The 16,852-nt window shown below is 43.4% G+C and overlaps 1 protein-coding gene across 1 annotated transcript in view; it reads right to left on the bottom strand.

The window, feature by feature from the left end:
* LOC140913638 (E3 ubiquitin-protein ligase rnf213-alpha-like) overlaps positions 1–16,852 on the bottom strand; it is a 174,755-nt gene that overhangs the window by 56,219 nt on the left and 101,684 nt on the right. The window contains exons 31-40 of the mRNA XM_073350368.1: positions 12,375–15,992; positions 10,173–10,306; positions 9,959–10,054; positions 8,512–8,627; positions 7,138–7,266; positions 6,312–6,376; positions 5,465–5,615; positions 3,069–3,210; positions 2,124–2,297; positions 714–847 (exon numbers count right to left, since the gene is read on the bottom strand). Coding sequence (XP_073206469.1) covers positions 714–847; positions 2,124–2,297; positions 3,069–3,210; positions 5,465–5,615; positions 6,312–6,376; positions 7,138–7,266; positions 8,512–8,627; positions 9,959–10,054; positions 10,173–10,306; positions 12,375–15,992 — 4,759 coding nt within the window. The remainder of the gene's footprint in view (positions 1–713; positions 848–2,123; positions 2,298–3,068; positions 3,211–5,464; positions 5,616–6,311; positions 6,377–7,137; positions 7,267–8,511; positions 8,628–9,958; positions 10,055–10,172; positions 10,307–12,374; positions 15,993–16,852) is intronic.

Raw genomic sequence — 16,852 nt, 5'->3', positions numbered from 1 at the left:
CCCCCACACAAATTCACTCTCCTGCTGGTGATAGCCCATCCAAAGTGACAACTCTTTACACAATGTGCATGATAATCAAGTTGGGCTATTTCCTGCACAAATCCAGGTTTTCTCACATCCCCCCCACCCCCATACACACACAAACTCACTCTCCTGCTGGTAATAGCTCATCCAAACTGACCACTCTCCAAGTTTAAATCCAAGTTAAACCAGAACATCTGGGGGGGGGGGGGTAGGAAAAAACAAGAGGAAACAGGCTACCATTTTCTAGTTTTCCCCAATTTGTTTTCTAACAACATTTCATCTAAATTAACACAATTTCATGAAAAATTTCAGTTCTCAAGATGGCATTTTCTGACACCAAACTGTTTTGATTAAAATTTTTCAACCAACTTTACTTAAGCGCAACCAAGACTCCAAGTGATGGACATTCCACCCCATACCTAGGGGAGCTGGGCCAATGGTTAATTTCCCTCCCTGTTAAAAATGTACTAATTTCCTGTGTGAATTTGTCTCACTTCAGATCCCATGCAGTGGATCTTGTTCTGCTTCTCTATGCTAGACTACAGAGCTCTCTTTTATGGGAAATCTCCATCCCACATAGCTCTTCTAGAAACCTGATCTGGATTAACCTTGGCAAAAGAGAGAGGAGAATTGGGTCTCATATTTTCTTTTGCAGTTAATTTTAATAGATGCAGAAAGTGTGAAGTTACCTTTCACCCGATGGACTGTCTCCCATATCTTGTCCAGGCGAGCTTTCAGAACCCAGCTGAATGGAAAGCAGCACAACATGGACAGGCTGGAGTCTTCACTCATTGACAACACGGAAATCTTAGCATCAGGGGCCCTTGCGTGTTTAAAAACAAAGAAACATATACACACCCACATACACATTTATATATATAAAAGAGAGAGAGAGAGAGAGAGAGAGAGAGAGAGAGAGAGTTAAGCAATTTAGAGATGTGTCTTATTCCCCTCAGTCATCTCTAGACATGTTCTTCATTTAAAAGATAAACATGCCTACAAAGGAATTCAATAAAAAAGAGAAACTGCCAGGTGGGATCAGAGCCAAGGTCAGTCTAACTCGATCTCCTCTCTCCAACAGCACCAGATGCTGCAGAGGAAGGTGTCAAAACCCACAGGAGTAGATGGGAGGTAATCTGCCTCCCACATTAGGTGTCTAACAATTAGAAATTGGTTTAAGCATTGAAACATAAGGTTTAATATCCTTTCCAAACTTTTTGTCAGCATTCAATATGTTAACTCTGAATATTCTTGTGATCCTTAGAAATGTCCAGTCCCTTCTTGAATCTTGTTAAGTTCTTAGCCTCAATGACTTCCTGTGGCAGTAAGTTCCAGAGGATAATTACATGTTGTGTGGGGGAAAAAATATTTCCTTTGATTGGTTTTGAATTTGCTGCCTTTCAATTTCATCTATTGTCCCCTTTGTAAAAGGGTGGTCTGCCCCTTTAGGGGCCATAGGCCTGGGGCCAGCCAGCCTATTGTTCTATCTGACCTGGCTAGGAAGGGGTCAAGTGTTCTCTCTAAAGGGCTGAGAGTACTCAGTCAGCGAAGAGGCTGGCTCCTGTGACTTACTCTGCAGCAGACAAATGCAGAGTGAAAGGCCTCTGGGCCCTTACAGCAGGGGAATAACTTTGTTTTGTGTTAGTTTGTGAATTAATAAACTGTGCCCAGGGGGAGGGGCCTGAAAGAGATCAGTGATTAGGACTAGATGACCCTTGTGGTCCCTTCTAACCCTGTGGTTCTATTATTCTAAAACTCCCTTCTGATTTTTAAATCTATGGATCTATAAATACTCCTCCTCCTCCTAACACTAATAAATAATGATGCATATAAAAACTGGCAGGAATGACTTTGCCTGTAATTCTGTGCACATATTTGTCTGGGATTACTTGTGTTTAAATAGAACTACTAAATTTCTGGCTTCCAATACAGTGAGTTCCATACAGTTCTGATACAGTGAGTTCCATGGCTTAATTCTTCTATACATTTGTTGCTTTCCCACTTCCTTGCGCATGTACTTATTTAATAAACACACTCTCCACCATGTTTCCCACTCAGATCTAATCCTGAGAGTCCGAGCTTTCCTAGTGGTTTCTTACTTGCTAGTATACTTAATCTTCAGAAATGATTCATCTTTGAACATCTGGAGCCAGAGGTCAGAGAAAGGAGTTTCTTGAGAGATATGATCCAAGTTGTTGTTTGCATCAATTATTGCTAGAATTTGAGCAAACATATTTGCCACAATGTCTTCCAAATGATTCCAGACAGCATGTCTTAAAAACAAGGAAAAACATATCTTATAAAATAATTCTTTCACCTCCCCCTGCTTAATCAGCTCATTCTGTGTGTCTGTAACATGAGGGTTGCTTTGCAGGGCTGGGCCCTAAGATACAACTATGTAAATATCCAACAATCATAGTATCATAGACTATCAGGGTTGGAAGGGACCTCAGGAGGTCATCTAGTCTAGGCCCCCTGCTCAAAGCAGGACCAATCCCCAATTTTTGACCCAGATCCCTAAATGGCCCCCTCAAGGATTGAACTCCCAACCCTGGGTTTAGCAGGCCAATACTCAAACCACTGAGCTATCCTTCCCTCCCTCCTTCCCATCCACACAGGACAAAACAGGGAGCAAATTTAGCATTGGCTGGGTGATGTCTCTCAAGCAGTTTGGGAGTCAGCTGGCTGCAATGGCTGAATACCATAAATATGAATTTCCAAAACTTTCAAGTTATTTATCTGCAGGGTTCGGCACATTTCATTCAGCTGATCAATTTTGTTCTTGTTACAAAGAAGACCCTTTAACTGTCGAATGACCTAAGATTTTGTTGCCAGTACCCCTGATTAATTGTGATTTTTAAAACACATGCTAGTCTTCTATATAAGTTCTTATACCACCTCATCACAAACCCAAGCCCCTTACAGTAATCCTTTAAGTGACGTGAAACAAACATATCACATCTCTTTGGTATTCCAAAAAAATGGAACTATTTGAAATTCAAATGGCCAACATGATGCTGCTATAGAAGAACATACAACGTTACCTGAATGAAGTGCCTTCAAGTATGAACTCACTAGACAGAGCTCTGCAGAAAATCCACTCTCTAGGCTCCTTACTCAGCTTCTCTCGTTCTTGTAAAAGGTTACAAATTCTCCTTTTCAAGATGACCATAAAATGATGAGCAACTAGCCATAAAAGAAAAATAAATCACTTTATCTCACAATAGGGCTGATCAACATTTTCTTAATCGCAAATTGTGTTTTCAACTAAATGAAAAATAGGGCAGAAAGCCTCTGCTTTCCTCACATTTTTGATTTTTTGACAGAAAACCCAAAACCTGAAAATTTTCAGCCAAAAACGTTTTGGATTACAGCAGTTTTGGGCCAATTCTTTTTCCAGTTTTCAGGTGTTTGGTTTCTGGACAAAAAGTTGAAATTTACCATGTGGGAGGGGAAAAAATATTTTCAAGGCCACTCTCCTAAAAACATTTCCTGTTTGTCTTTTTTGAAACAGTTCCTTTGGCCTAAGCAATCTGACCTTCCAACTGGAATCAAGAAACTCTTAGATAAAGGGGTCACGGAAAAAAGTGAGCTGTAGCAACTGAGGGTTCCATGTGGCTCTCAGGTCTGGTCTACACTAGGGATTTACATTGGCATAGCTATGTCTCTCAAGCAGGTGAAAAATCCACACCCCTAAGAGATGTAGCTATACTGACCTATCCCCTGGTGTAGGCAGCATTAGGTTGATGGACAAATTCTTGCGTCGACTTAGTTATTGCCTCTCAGTGAGAGGGATTACCTGCACTGATGGTACCCATCGGCGTGGGTAGTGTCTACACTAAAGTGCTACAGCAGTGCGGCTGCGCAGTTGCAGCGTTTTAAGTGTAGACAAACCCTCACTTTTTTTCAGTTACTCTGGTGTAGATCTGTCATTATACCATTGAATTCAGTGCAATTACGTCCATGTTGTAGCAAAACCCACTCCCACCTGGGCTAGAAACTGAAGCAGTCCACTAGTATTTAAAGGTACAGCTGGTTAGAACTTCTTTTCTCCCCATGGAAGATTTTGACTTTTCAGTCAAAAAAAAATCTAAAATGAAAAAATGTTGATTCTGAAATGCCACCATGGTGCCTCATGGGAGTTATCGTTTGTGTGCCTGTGACCGAGAGCTGGCTGTAGCACCCTGATCACTGACATCACGGCAATACAGAAAAGCCTGCAAGCTTGGCTGGGAGGAATTAAACACTTTCCCTTGGTTGATTACAAAAACCTGTGTGGTAACTGCTGGATTGATGACAATTAGCAGGAATGGGGAGAATATAATGGGGAGGAACAGGAAGTGGGGGAAGAGCTCAGAGGGTGAGTTGTGCAGAGGAGAGAAGCTGTGTAGAAGTCTCCTCCTGCAGTGTCCCTGTGTCATGTTTTGTTTGCTGGAGAACTGAAGAATAAAGGTATACATGATGAAAAGGAAACAGCCTGGGCATATTTGTGTTTTAGGGACCGTGGAAACAACCTATGCAATGAGGCACACTGGATAGCTGAAAAAGCATCCTGTGTTTTAGGGACCATGGAAACAACCTATGCAATGAGGCACACTGGATAGCTGAAGAAGCGTCCTGTGAAAAGTGCCCCATAGCTCCATTCTCCTCTATGGGCCAGGCAACTCAGCCAGATGACATCTCGCACGATGCACTATGGTGTCTCCACTTCCTGAGGCACCAAGATATATCATAGGACTCCCATAGCCAGAGAGCATCATGGGAAATGTAGTCCAGCTGGGAGCCCAGCCCGCAGAAGAGAAAGAGGGCATGGATGTAATCAAACTACAGCTCCCAAGAGACATTTGGGTGGCATTTCCAAATTGAAAGGTTTTAGATATTGGCTGTTTGGTTGCTCAGTTTTTCGATGAAAAGTTAACATTTTCCAAGGAAAATGGACACTTTTCAGTGTCACCTGACACAGTGGTTCTCAACCTGTGGCCTGCGGACTGCTTGTGGCTCAATCAGCACAGAACAGCAGCCCATGTGACATCCTCAGAGCCGTATAGGTTGTATTGGATGTGGCCCACAACTGTAAATAGGTTGAGAACCATTGGGCTATAGTTTCTCTCCATTAAAAAAAAGCACCTTCCATCTACTTAGTTTGAAATATTTACACATTAGTTTGTTTAAAGTTGGATCCCATTTAATCACTAAGGACGATTGCACAGTTGCCTTGAATAATTGTGTAGAACATAACAAATGTTGACAGCACAGCAACATGAAAGACCGCCACACTCATTTTTCATTTGATGTCTAAATGGCATATTTTTACCCAGGAATCCACAGCTGTAAAGCTAGTGCCCTAGCTATTGTACCACTAATCCATCCAATTTGTTTTCTTAAAAGTTCTTGTAATGGCCAGTCACACACAAATGCAAGGCCTTTTATTTATACTCACATCTATTTTTGCTCTGAGACTGAAAAAGTGCACCACAGAGAATCTGTATCCTTTCTGTAGCTCGCTGGCTGTTGTCTTTCTTATCTTCCAGCTGGATCACAGCTTTCTGGACACTTTGTTTGATCATGAATTCAGTGTTGATCAGCTGCAGCTGGAAAAATTTTTGGCAGGGCAATGCTATTGTCCCCATATGGCAGATGGGAACTGAGACACTGAGAGACCAAGGGACTGACTCAGGGACACACAGCAAGTCAGCAGCAAAGCAAAGAATTGAATGAAGGTCTTCTGAGTCCCAGGCTAGTGCCCAGAATACTAGATAATCCTTCCTCTTCACTTTCATGGCCACCTGCAGAATGGCATCTGAGCTGCTCCCTGGCAATCTCTGTAGCAGTTTGGGGAGGCACGTGCCGCATCTCAGGGCTGCAGTTCCTGTATCTGTCTCATGTTGCCCCATCTCTGCAATATCTGATCACCTTACAAACACCAATGAGTTTATCCCCATGTCGTTGGCAGTGCTATTCCCCCTCCCAGCCACAGGTGGGGAGCTGAAGGCCAGAGACATTCAGTGACTTTCCCCAGGTCACACAGGAAGTCAGTGACAGAGCCAGAAATGGAACCAAGAAGTCCTGAAACTTACTCCTAATGCCTTTCCCACACTACTTAACAAGGGAGGATGGCTGGTGTTCTCCTCTAAAACGCCAGGCATGATGCCCTGCAACCTTTCCTCCCTTGGGTAGTGAAACCGGAGAAGCAGGGACCTCCCCAATTTGGACCTGTTGTTTCTGAAAAGGTGAGACTGGATTTGATAGTTCTAACTTATGGCAGGCAAGATAGATAAGACACTTACATTTTCCTCTGGGGAGTAATTGGCTTTTTGAGCATCTTCAGGGGCAATAGAATCCTCTGGACAACCTTGAATGATGAGCAATTGCATGTTACTTATCTGTTGCATCAAAACCTTCAGATATTAGATACTTAAGGACTGGCAACAGTGTGATTACTGGGTAAAATCGGAGTCCTACATTGACCTGGGTATGTGGCTGGTCCTTTGGATCAGAAGAACCCTTTGTTTGATTAAACTGGTTTTAAATAACCACTCATCATTAACTCTAGAGGTTCAACAAGGGCTGGAGTGCCTAAGGAGACTGCATTTCTGACTTCTTGTTAGCCAGTGTGGTGAGACTGAAGTTACTTTTGTGAGTGGTTTGGTAGCTCTCATGGAAGAATAACCACCGATTTGGGGTGAGTCTGCCCTGTTTCTCAGCAGTCTGGTATTCTCAGTTGTGACCCACTGAGGCACAGTGACAGCCCCTGCCAAGTGTGGGCCCAGTGCGACGGCACCATTTCCAGCATAGTAAACCCAATGACTGCCTCTGACTCCTGCGCAAGTGGACCCGTGGACTGGATGACCCAGGCAGGAGCATGACGGGATTCCCTACCCCCCTCTTACGTCTCTGTGCGGGTGTGTAGCCTAAATCACTACTGAGTCCTCACAGGGAATGCGCGTGGAACCCCACAGCTCCATTTGCACAGTCGCTTTTAAACGTACGGTGATGTCTCCTTATCTGATTAAACTTCACTCCACTGATGTTACCATCCCCTTATAGGGGCAGGGAAACGGCGGAAGGTAAAACAACACATCAGAGATGGGTTTAAAGCAAGAAGTTGGTTACTTGTGTCGGTTCCCTGCTGGGTGCTGATCATGAAAATCTCAGCAACTGTCATTTTGGAGAGCTGTCCCAGATTGGCTGCAAAGGTCTCGGGAGGCAGCAGGTCATCCAAGTGAACAGTGTGCCACTCACCTGCAGAGGCACAAATGGAATAGACCACAAAATGTCATTGAGTCACAGAGTTTTAGGCCAGAAGGGACCATTAGATCATCAGTCTGACCTCCTGTATAACACAGGCCATTAAATTGCACCAAGTTACCCCTGTATTGAGCCCAATAACTTGCATATCTTTCCAGCCAGGCATGTAATCTGGATTTGAAGATATAAAGGGATGGAGAATCCACCACTTCCCTTGGTAGTTTGTTCCAGTGGTTAAGTCTCGCACTGTAAGGCATTTTCTCCAGCCTTCACATCATTTTTGTGGCTCTGCTCTGCCCCTTCTCCAATTTTTACCATCCTTTTTAAAACATAAATATTAGAACTGGATGCAGTATTCTAGTGTTTGCCTCACCAATGCCATATACAGGGGTAAAATCATCTCCCTACTGCTCCTCACTCCTCCTGTTTATACATCCAAGGATCGCATTAGCCCTTGTTGTCACAGCATTGCACTGGGAGTTCATGCTGAGCTACTTTGTCCACTGTGACCCCTAGATCCTTGCAGAGTCACTGCTTTCTCAGATACAGTCTACCCTTCTGTCCATGTGTGATTTTTATCATTTGGGGAGAAAGCTCACTTTCTTGAACATCCAGCACCACCAGCCTTTTCCCCTAAGAGTTCCCAACTAGAGCTAACAGAATTTGTTTTGATTTTTGACATTTCTGTGACATTTTTCATCAAAACTTCAAATTTTGATCTAAAAGGGGGGCTGGGGTGAAGAATTCCCACCAAAAAGAACAGATTCCTGGGCAGGGGGGGAGGGGAGAATTGTTTTTGTTGAAATTCCACTTTTTGGTTAAATTTTGACTAGCTTTCCCCCATGTTACTTAAAGCACAAGTTCTATTGAAATGGTAGTTATGCTTCTAAGTCACTTAGGCCCAGATCTTTAAAGTTATTTAGGTGTTGCTGTGCTCAGCATTGCAACACAGAACTGATTTAGGAGCCTAAGTCTCAATTTCAAATGTGATTTAAGCACCTAGGAGCCTAAATCCCATTGACTGTCCTGAGTGCCTAAATCCCTTTAGAAAATGGGACTTAGACATTGCAATGGTGAGCACAGCAATACCTAAATACCTTTAAAACTCCAGGCCTTACATGCTACTGAAGATTCCACCCTGAACAGCAATTAAGATGGTTAAAAATTATTCAGAATGTTGCAATAATTGTAACAATCCCTCTTGCTTTCAATTTTTTCCAAATCAAGACACATTCTTACCATCACTGAATGCCAGGTAGCTGCACCCCCCAAGTATCCTTGGGACTTTGGTTATGACGACGACATGTGATGGACTGGTCTTTTTTGGTTTTCTTCTCTCATCCACTATGCAGTACCTGAAAACACAACAGAAGTAAGATTCATAGCTTCATAGATCTTCAGATCAGAAAAGACCTTCTGACCATCCAGTCTGACATTCTGCATGATAGCACAGGTGAAAGAATCTCACTTGGTGATTCCTGAATCCGGTCCAACAACTTCTGCGTGAGGTAGAGTTGAGTTTTTAGAAAGAGATGCCCGGCCATGATTTACAGACTCCCAGTGATGGAGATTCACCCCATCCCTAGGTGAGCTGTTCCAATGGTTAATTCCACTCCCTGTCAACAATTTGCACCTTAGTTCTAGTCTGAATTTGTCTCATTTCAGCTTAGGGTGACCAAACAGCAAGTGTGAAAAATCGGGACGGGGGCGGGGAATAGGAGCCTATATAAGAAAAAGACACAAAAATCGGGAGTATCCCTATAAAATCTGGACATCTGGTCACCCTATTTCAGCTCCCAGACATTGGATCTCATTCTGCCTTTTTTGCATTCAGAAATCTCCTCTCCACGTAGGTCCTTTAGGCCACAATCAAGACAGAAGATGTGTTATCTGTCTCTCTAGCAGTCTCTTCCCTCTGGTTGAAATCCTGATATCTTGAAATCAGTGCCAAAGCTCCCTTTGACTTCAGTGAAGACAGTATTTCACCCTGTTTCCATTCTCCACTGTAACGTCTGAGAGTAAGGCTATGTCTACCTTTAAACCGCTACAGTGGCACAGCTGCACCACCGTAGTGATTCAGTGTGGATACTCACTAGAGCAATGGGAGGGGTTCTCCTGTCGCTATAGATAATCCACCTCCCCAAGAGGCAGTAGCTAGGTTGACAGAAGCATTCTTCCATCAACCTAGTACAGTCTACGCTGGGGCTTAGGTTGCCTTAACTACATACAAGGGTATGAGTTTTTCACACCCCTGAGACTTGTAGCAAGGTTGATCTAAGTTTTAGACCAGCCTTGAGTCTGCTTTTGACTTTTTGCCATTATATGAGGTGATACCAGCACAATCAGCCATCCCTGCTGTTTGCAATGGATACTGACTGTTGCCAAGTCTGGTGATTTTTCTCCAAGCCCCAGCTCCCAAAATGGCTGGATTATGGGAAAACCTGCTTTTGTTTAAGGTTGGGTGCCGAGCTGGCCTTCAAGATTCTTTTGACAGCTTTATTTTTCCCATTCAGCCTCCCTCAGACACTGCAATGGAGTGGAGCGCTGGAAATTCCACCAGCAGGAAGATCTACTAGCACAGAACCACCATGGTTATTTTATAAGGCCCCAGTTCAGCAAATCATTGAAGCACATGCTTAACTCCTCCACTGTATTGGGACCTAAAATGATAAGAAAAGCTACTTACTTTGCACAGGCAAGAAGCCTTTTGCTGCTCTGCGGCTCGTCAAAGTTGAACTGGACAAAAAGCAGTTTCTCTTCTGTCGATTCTCTGAAAAACTTACTGCACAAGATGAAAAAGTCTCTTTAGATATGTCAAAAAAATCACACTGAAGACATAAAAAAAAATCACATACAAGACTAAACAACAAGAAAAAAAGTAGGACCAAAAAACTCGTTACCTAAGTTCCTGGCGGAATGCATGTTCTGTGTCAAACTGACTGAGAAAAAGACAGCGGATTTTATTTTGGAGGTTCAGCCTATCCCTTACCACTTCCAAATCTCTCTGGTTTAGAAGTCTGGCGTGTGTAGAAACCTATGAAAAAGAAGGTCAATTTAGGCAAGATTTTTGCACCTGATTTTGCTATTGTAAAGACATAGGAAAACTGCAATAAAAATCATTCCTTTACCGGACTTTTGAACGGTTGCCCAATAGAACTGATGTGAAAATGGGTTTTTCCCTCTCATGGAAAATGTTGATTCTTTTTGTTGAAAAACCAAAGCCACGAACCACCCCATTTCCTGCAGCGCAGCGCTCCCTAGCACTGCACTGGGGCATTGGGATCAGCACTGACTGAGAGGGGAGAGCACCCCCCACAGAGCCCCCACCCCACTCCCTGCAGCACAGCGCCCTCTAGCGCCACAACTGGGGCATTGGAGTCAGCACTGACTGGGAGGGGAGAAAGCCCTGTTCTGAAACATGTCCCCTCCAGACACATGCTGTATGGGTTTTGAGAAGACATAGCATGAGGTACCAACACCAAACATCAGTGGATCATAAGAGTTTCCTTGCAATGGCCACAATAATAATGACTCTCTCTCACTGGCCCAAAGCCCAGAAAGTGAATAAGGCGGGAGGATCTTAGGCCTGGTTGGGATAGCTGGGTAAGATGCAGACAGAGCTGGGTAAGATGCAGAGTTAGGCAAATAGGCACTTAGCAGAAACCCACCTACATATGAATTCAAAGTTGAGCAAGTGCAGAGAAGAGCTACTAGGATACTAAGTGCAATGGAGAGCTGATCTTACAAGATGATACTGAAAGAGTGGTTTAGCCTAACAAAATGAAGGCTGAGAGGGGATCCTATTGCTCTCTATAAATACATCAGGGGGTAAAAACCATGGAGTGAGAAGGGCTACTGAAGCTAAAGGACAATGTTGGCACAAAAATAAATGGGGATAAATTGGCCATGAATAAATTTAAAAGAAACTGGTTTTAAGATGCAGCTTGATAAATTTATTAAGGGAATTATCTGACAGAGTTGCCTATGTGAGCAAGGATGGGACTAGATGTTCCAGAAGGTCCCTTCCACTCCTATGTTCTTATATATAGAACTTACTTCTTAGTTTCTCAAAACCACAAACTTTTTACCTATAATGACAAAGTCAAAGAACCTAGAAAAACACTGCTCTGTAGAAAGACTGAAGGAGTGGGATTGTTACCAAAGTAAGGAGATGAATAAAAGGGGGCTGGATCCAAATCTTTAAAATGCTCACTAATCTAGTGAAGCAAGATAAGGAGCATCTGTTCTCCCTGTTTCATAACACAGTAACAAGGGGACAGTCAATGAAAATAAAAGGTGGGGAATTCAAAACTGATAAAAAGAAATCATTTTTCAAACATGTAATTAGTCTGTGGAACTCACTGCCGCAAGAATTTGTTGAAGACAAGAACTTCATAGATTCCAAGGCCAGAAGTGACCATGGTGATCATTTAGTCTGGCCTCCTGTCTAACACAGGCTATAGGATTTCCCCAGAACAATTCCTGTTTGAAGCAGAACAAAACGTTTTAAAAAATCTGACCTCAATGTTAAGACTGCCACTAATAGAGTTCAAACACAGCCCTTGGTAAGTTGTTCCAATAGTTAATAATCCTCACTGTTAAAAATGTATGCTTCATTTCCAATCTGAATTTTGTCTAGCTTCAACTTCCAGCCACGGGATCATGTTATACCGAGCAGACTGAAGAGCCCATTAGCTAATATTTGTTCCCACTTATAGACTGTCATCAAGTCAGCTTTGGACCTTCTCTTAGTTAAGCTAAATAGATTGAGCTCCGTGAATCTCTCGCTATAAGGCTTGTGTTCTAATCCTTTCATCATTCTTATGACTCTTCTCTGAACCCTCTCCAATTTGTCAACATCCTTTCCACATGTTTGTACAGTGCCTAGCATAATGGGGCTCCGATTGTGACTGGGGTCTATCGGTGCTACCTCAATGCGAATGATAAATAATAACAGTAGCAGCAGTCGTCGTCGTCGTCTAATACTGTGTTTTCAGGGGCGCTGCGCACCTGCAGTTATCACGGAAATCAGCTGGAGTTCTGGTTGCCCCCACCTCTTAGAATCAGGCCCATTATAACAACACTGAAATAAAACCTCTCACCTCCAGGCACAGTCCATTGGTGCCATCTGCATTTGACTCTTGATTCACGGCTCCCCTCAGAATGTCAATCAGGCCATTGTGCTTCTGCTTTCCAAAGTACAGGTCCTGAATCTGCTCTGCGTCCTCCAGCGGAGAATATTTGAGGCGCAGGATGGAATCGGGGGTTGCACACTCGATGAGTTTGCTTTTAGAAGCTGTGAGGACTGACTCTTCATTGGGCAGACAGATCCCCTGAAGGCCACTCGGAGAGCACTGCAGAACAACAGTGGCAGAAGTGTCATCGCTGAAACCAATGAAAACATCCTGGGGAGCCCGGTCTGCCGGCCTCGTGCAGCAGAAGTCCGTGTTCTTGATAGTGACGAACAACTTGGCCCATTTGTCCAGCTCCATCCTCAGGTCCTTCTGCTGCCAGTGTAGAATGGTGTTCATCTCCAAGCAGTGCTTCTCCAGCCTATTCAACAGTGGGGTGGGGAACTGTGTGTAAACCACGTTCTTCTCCTCAATCACAATCAACCTGAACTCCTCCTTCACGCGGCATTTAACTCTGTGAGTTCCAAGGCCAAGGTCGACATAATAGTTTCCTCCTAATCTGACAAAGCACTGGTTCAGCGCATCATAAAGGCTTTCATACAGGTTTTGAATGTTTAAGAGAATGACGGGCCTCCCTGTCTCCATGCAGATTTTCACTCTGTTAACAGACCGACACACCTGTGAATATTCTTGGTCCCGTGGGAAACCCGAGCCAAATATAATATCACAGTTCTCTATGTCCATGAGTTTGATCATCTGTATGATCTGGAAAGCTGCGTGGTTTGTTGTTAACAGCAACAAGTATCTAGATACAAACCCCATCTGTTTCTTGCCTAAATTTTCCTGTAACAAACGAACTGTATGGATGGTTTCTAAGTTGGAAGTCGGAGATATGGGTGAGTACTTTCTGAACAGCTCTAAAGGATTCATATCTTTGAAACCTCCAAAGTTTCTCAGAATTGCTTTTGAAATGAGCTTCTCTTCTTGAGAGATGCTTTTGTTCTTGGCGTAGGACAGTATCATTTTGATGAGGCTGTAGAAGTCACGGAGCCCAAAAAATTCCATGGACTGTTTCTTTAACACCTCACAATAGAAGTCAGCCAGGGGAGGGAACAAATGCTCAATCTTGATAACATGCATCTCATCAGCACAGATTCCCTTGGCCGTCTTTACCAGCTCGTCTTTGTTGAGGTCGGTCCGGAACACAAGGAGGCCCCGGTTCATTTTAGCAGGGTCCAGGGCCCAGTTCGAAATGCCAACAAAGCCAACTTTTTTGTACGGTTCTGGGGCTTCATCATCAACACAACCATCTTCAAGAAGAGGGTGCAGTGTCTTCAGGGGCATCTCAGGTGAGTCTTCTGCAAGGCCTATCTCATCCAGGATAACGACAGAGGCAAACTCCTCCAGTTTCTGGCCCCTTTGGAACTGTGCACATTGTCTGAAAGTGGAGATGATTCCTTCTGGCTTGGAATGAGGGCTGCACTGGAATGACACAAGCTGGACTTGCTTGCAGCGTTTGAACAATTCTGTTTTAGACAATCTGCCCTGCATTGCATCAGCGGCTATGGTCTTAGACAAGGATTTGGAGCTACCTGGCTTCCCGACAAGGAAGAGCGGCACTCTCAGGTCCATGCATATGACCATCATGAAGATGTTTTCCCTGAGGGCATCGTTCCGTGCTGTTGTCTTGGGAACAGAGAGGTTATCCAGGAACACCTCTTGGCAAAGTACAATCTCTTGCAGAAGCAGGGATTCAGGCACAGAGAAGCATTTCGCTATCTCTTTCAGATAATCTTGGCGACTCTCGAGAGATACATAATAGCAAACCCCAACTGCAAGAACCAGAGATCTTTGTGCTTCGTTTAATAGAGATATCTGATCTTTCTCACACCCCTTTGCAAGGGCATGAGTGGGGTCTTGGTCCTGTGAATGTTGAGCCCCACTCTTTTTTTTGTCGATAAGTGGAAAAAGCAGGTCTCTTAAGTTATAAAACCACAGCAGCACCCCCATGCAGCGCTCTATGTCCCGGAGACTGGCGATTCTGCATTCCTCTCTCTTTTCTCTTAAAAACTTCTGGGAGGTGGAAATTACGGAGGTAAAAACATCCATGTTGTCTTCGGGAAGCTTTTCTTTCATGATGGATTTAACAATCTGTCTGATGTACAGATTCTGAGTCTTTTCATTTAGTTCTCCAAAGTCCCAGACAAGAGGCAACATGCTCGGTGGAAGAGGCTGCACCCGATACACCAGCTGCCTCAAAGGGATGTAGCCCAGCTTTTCTAGGGTGTCTTCACTCCGAACTCTGTACCCCAAGCCGGCTTTCTCTAGCTTCTCAATGGTTTCCTTGGTGTGCCTTTTGTAAGGGTTGCAAGCAGCCACCACTTTTAAGCGAGTGGTGGAGATTGGCTCTCCATTCACACTCTGGTCACACAGGACCTCTTTAATTGCAAACACGGCTTCGGTGGTGTTGGCTTCATCAAAGAACAGCACCGTGTCCATGTTGTGCGTCTCTTCATTGTAGCATGCCAGCTCGATGGCTTCCTTGACTTTCTGGTGGATGATTTTGGAGCTGGTGCCTCCATGAACACGCACCAGGATCATATTCTGAACATCCCTTCCTGCTCTTTGCAAGCTGCACATGAACTGCACCAACTTGGTCTTCCCACAGCCTGTTTCGCCCATGACGATCACAGGGATCCCACATTGGAACCTCAGGTGAATGGCCAGCATTTTCATGGTATTGTCCAGGGTCAGTTGGTAGGATTCATCTGGGTCCTGGGAGCTTCTCACACCGAATACGCTGCAGAGAGTTTCTAGCTGCTCTTGTCTGGACAGATCTTCAAACTTTTTATTGAAAGGGACTTTCTGAGCCTCAAGGGTGAGATATAAATGTTGGTCAATAACCTTCTTCTCCAGAACAACCTGTGAATGTGCGTCAACAGCATCAAAACTCCGACTGATATGGAAACCCAAGAACTCCATGGAGTGGTTGTCAGCATGAAAAATTATGTAGGGGTGAGACTCTTGCTCCCACTTGCGTCTTAACTGGTACCCTCTCAATACACTGTCCTCATCCATTTTATCCTCTTCACTGGGTGAGCTTTCATCTGCCATGGCTAGGGAAGGCAAGGCAAAGTCCTTGGACATGGTGATCATAAATTTTACAATAAATGCTTTAAACCCCTTAAATTCCTCTCCAGCTAATTTGCTACTGCAGAACACTGAGTTTTCACACTTCATTAATTGGAGGTTTAGGAAGCGCGTGAAGTTGCTGAGCTCAGTCCAGGAAGGGTTTTTTCTCCCACAGGACTCCAACAAAAGCCTCAGACACTCTTCCTGGGTCCCTTCAGCCCTCCCAGGGGTGAAACAGAAGCTGTCAAGATCGGCCTTTCGCTGGTATCTGCTGATGTACTGGTATGACCTTTGGAAGGCATCACCCCTGAATGTGTCACTGTCCAACAGCTGCTGTTCCACTTCAGCAGCAGCTCCAGAACTGTTATTTGTAAGCATCTCTAGTACTTCTATTGGTGATATGCATTTCACAGCTGGAAGGAGATTTAGAAAGCCTGTCTCCATTTCACTGGTCATCTAAAAGCCAAATGACAAGGGGTTAAAGCTTCATAAACACTGAAGTTATAAACTGAAGCAATCATCTATAAATTGACATTTATATTATTCATGAGGACATGACTTAATTAGTAGAGCACAAAGAAATTGGATAAGGTAGGACCATGTTCCACAGTTCAAATCATTCACTGTGATACAGCCAAATTTAGATTCATGAAGTAATTTACCTAATCCTCAGATGGTACCATCTCATCTCCCTAAATGATAGTGTTTAATTCACAAAACTTTGAAAGATGAACAGTTGCCAATTTTAGGTAAACTATAAGCCCTGCTATGAAAAAAGCCTTACTCTGATATAGTCCAACAGTCTCGCCTCTTGCACACTTCTGTGTGTAGTTGATGCTCTAAAACAAGCGAAGCACCAACCTTGGGGCCTGATTTTCCACTGTTTGGCATCTTGTGCTGTCATTTGTACAATAGTATTAGATCAGAATGGTAGCATCATATAGGTATAAATAGATTCACAAGATTCAAGGTAGGCTCTAACTTTATTTATACATATATAATGTGTCCAATTTAACGCTATTCTGGATACTGACTAAAGTTGGCCAAAATTTTTTGTCTGAAAACATTTCCTGTCAGAAAATGTGGTTTCATTGAAATTGTTTGTAGGAAAGGATCAATTCTGATTACATTTTTATTACATTTTTCAATTTTCCATAAAAAAAATACTGAAACAAATTTTTTTTTGTTTTGAATCACATCAAAAATTGTTTTGATTTGATAATGTTAAAATGAAAAAAATGCATTTTGACATATCTGAACATTTTTTTTTCAATTAAAAATGTTGCCATTTTTCATTCTGATATTTCTGAATCAAA

The sequence above is a fragment of the Lepidochelys kempii genome, chromosome 6, assembly GCF_965140265.1.
Source record: "Lepidochelys kempii isolate rLepKem1 chromosome 6, rLepKem1.hap2, whole genome shotgun sequence".
Lineage (NCBI taxonomy): Eukaryota > Metazoa > Chordata > Testudines > Cheloniidae > Lepidochelys > Lepidochelys kempii.
Note: the sequence above shows the minus strand (reverse complement) of the source record. Positions and strands in the feature narration are given on the sequence as shown.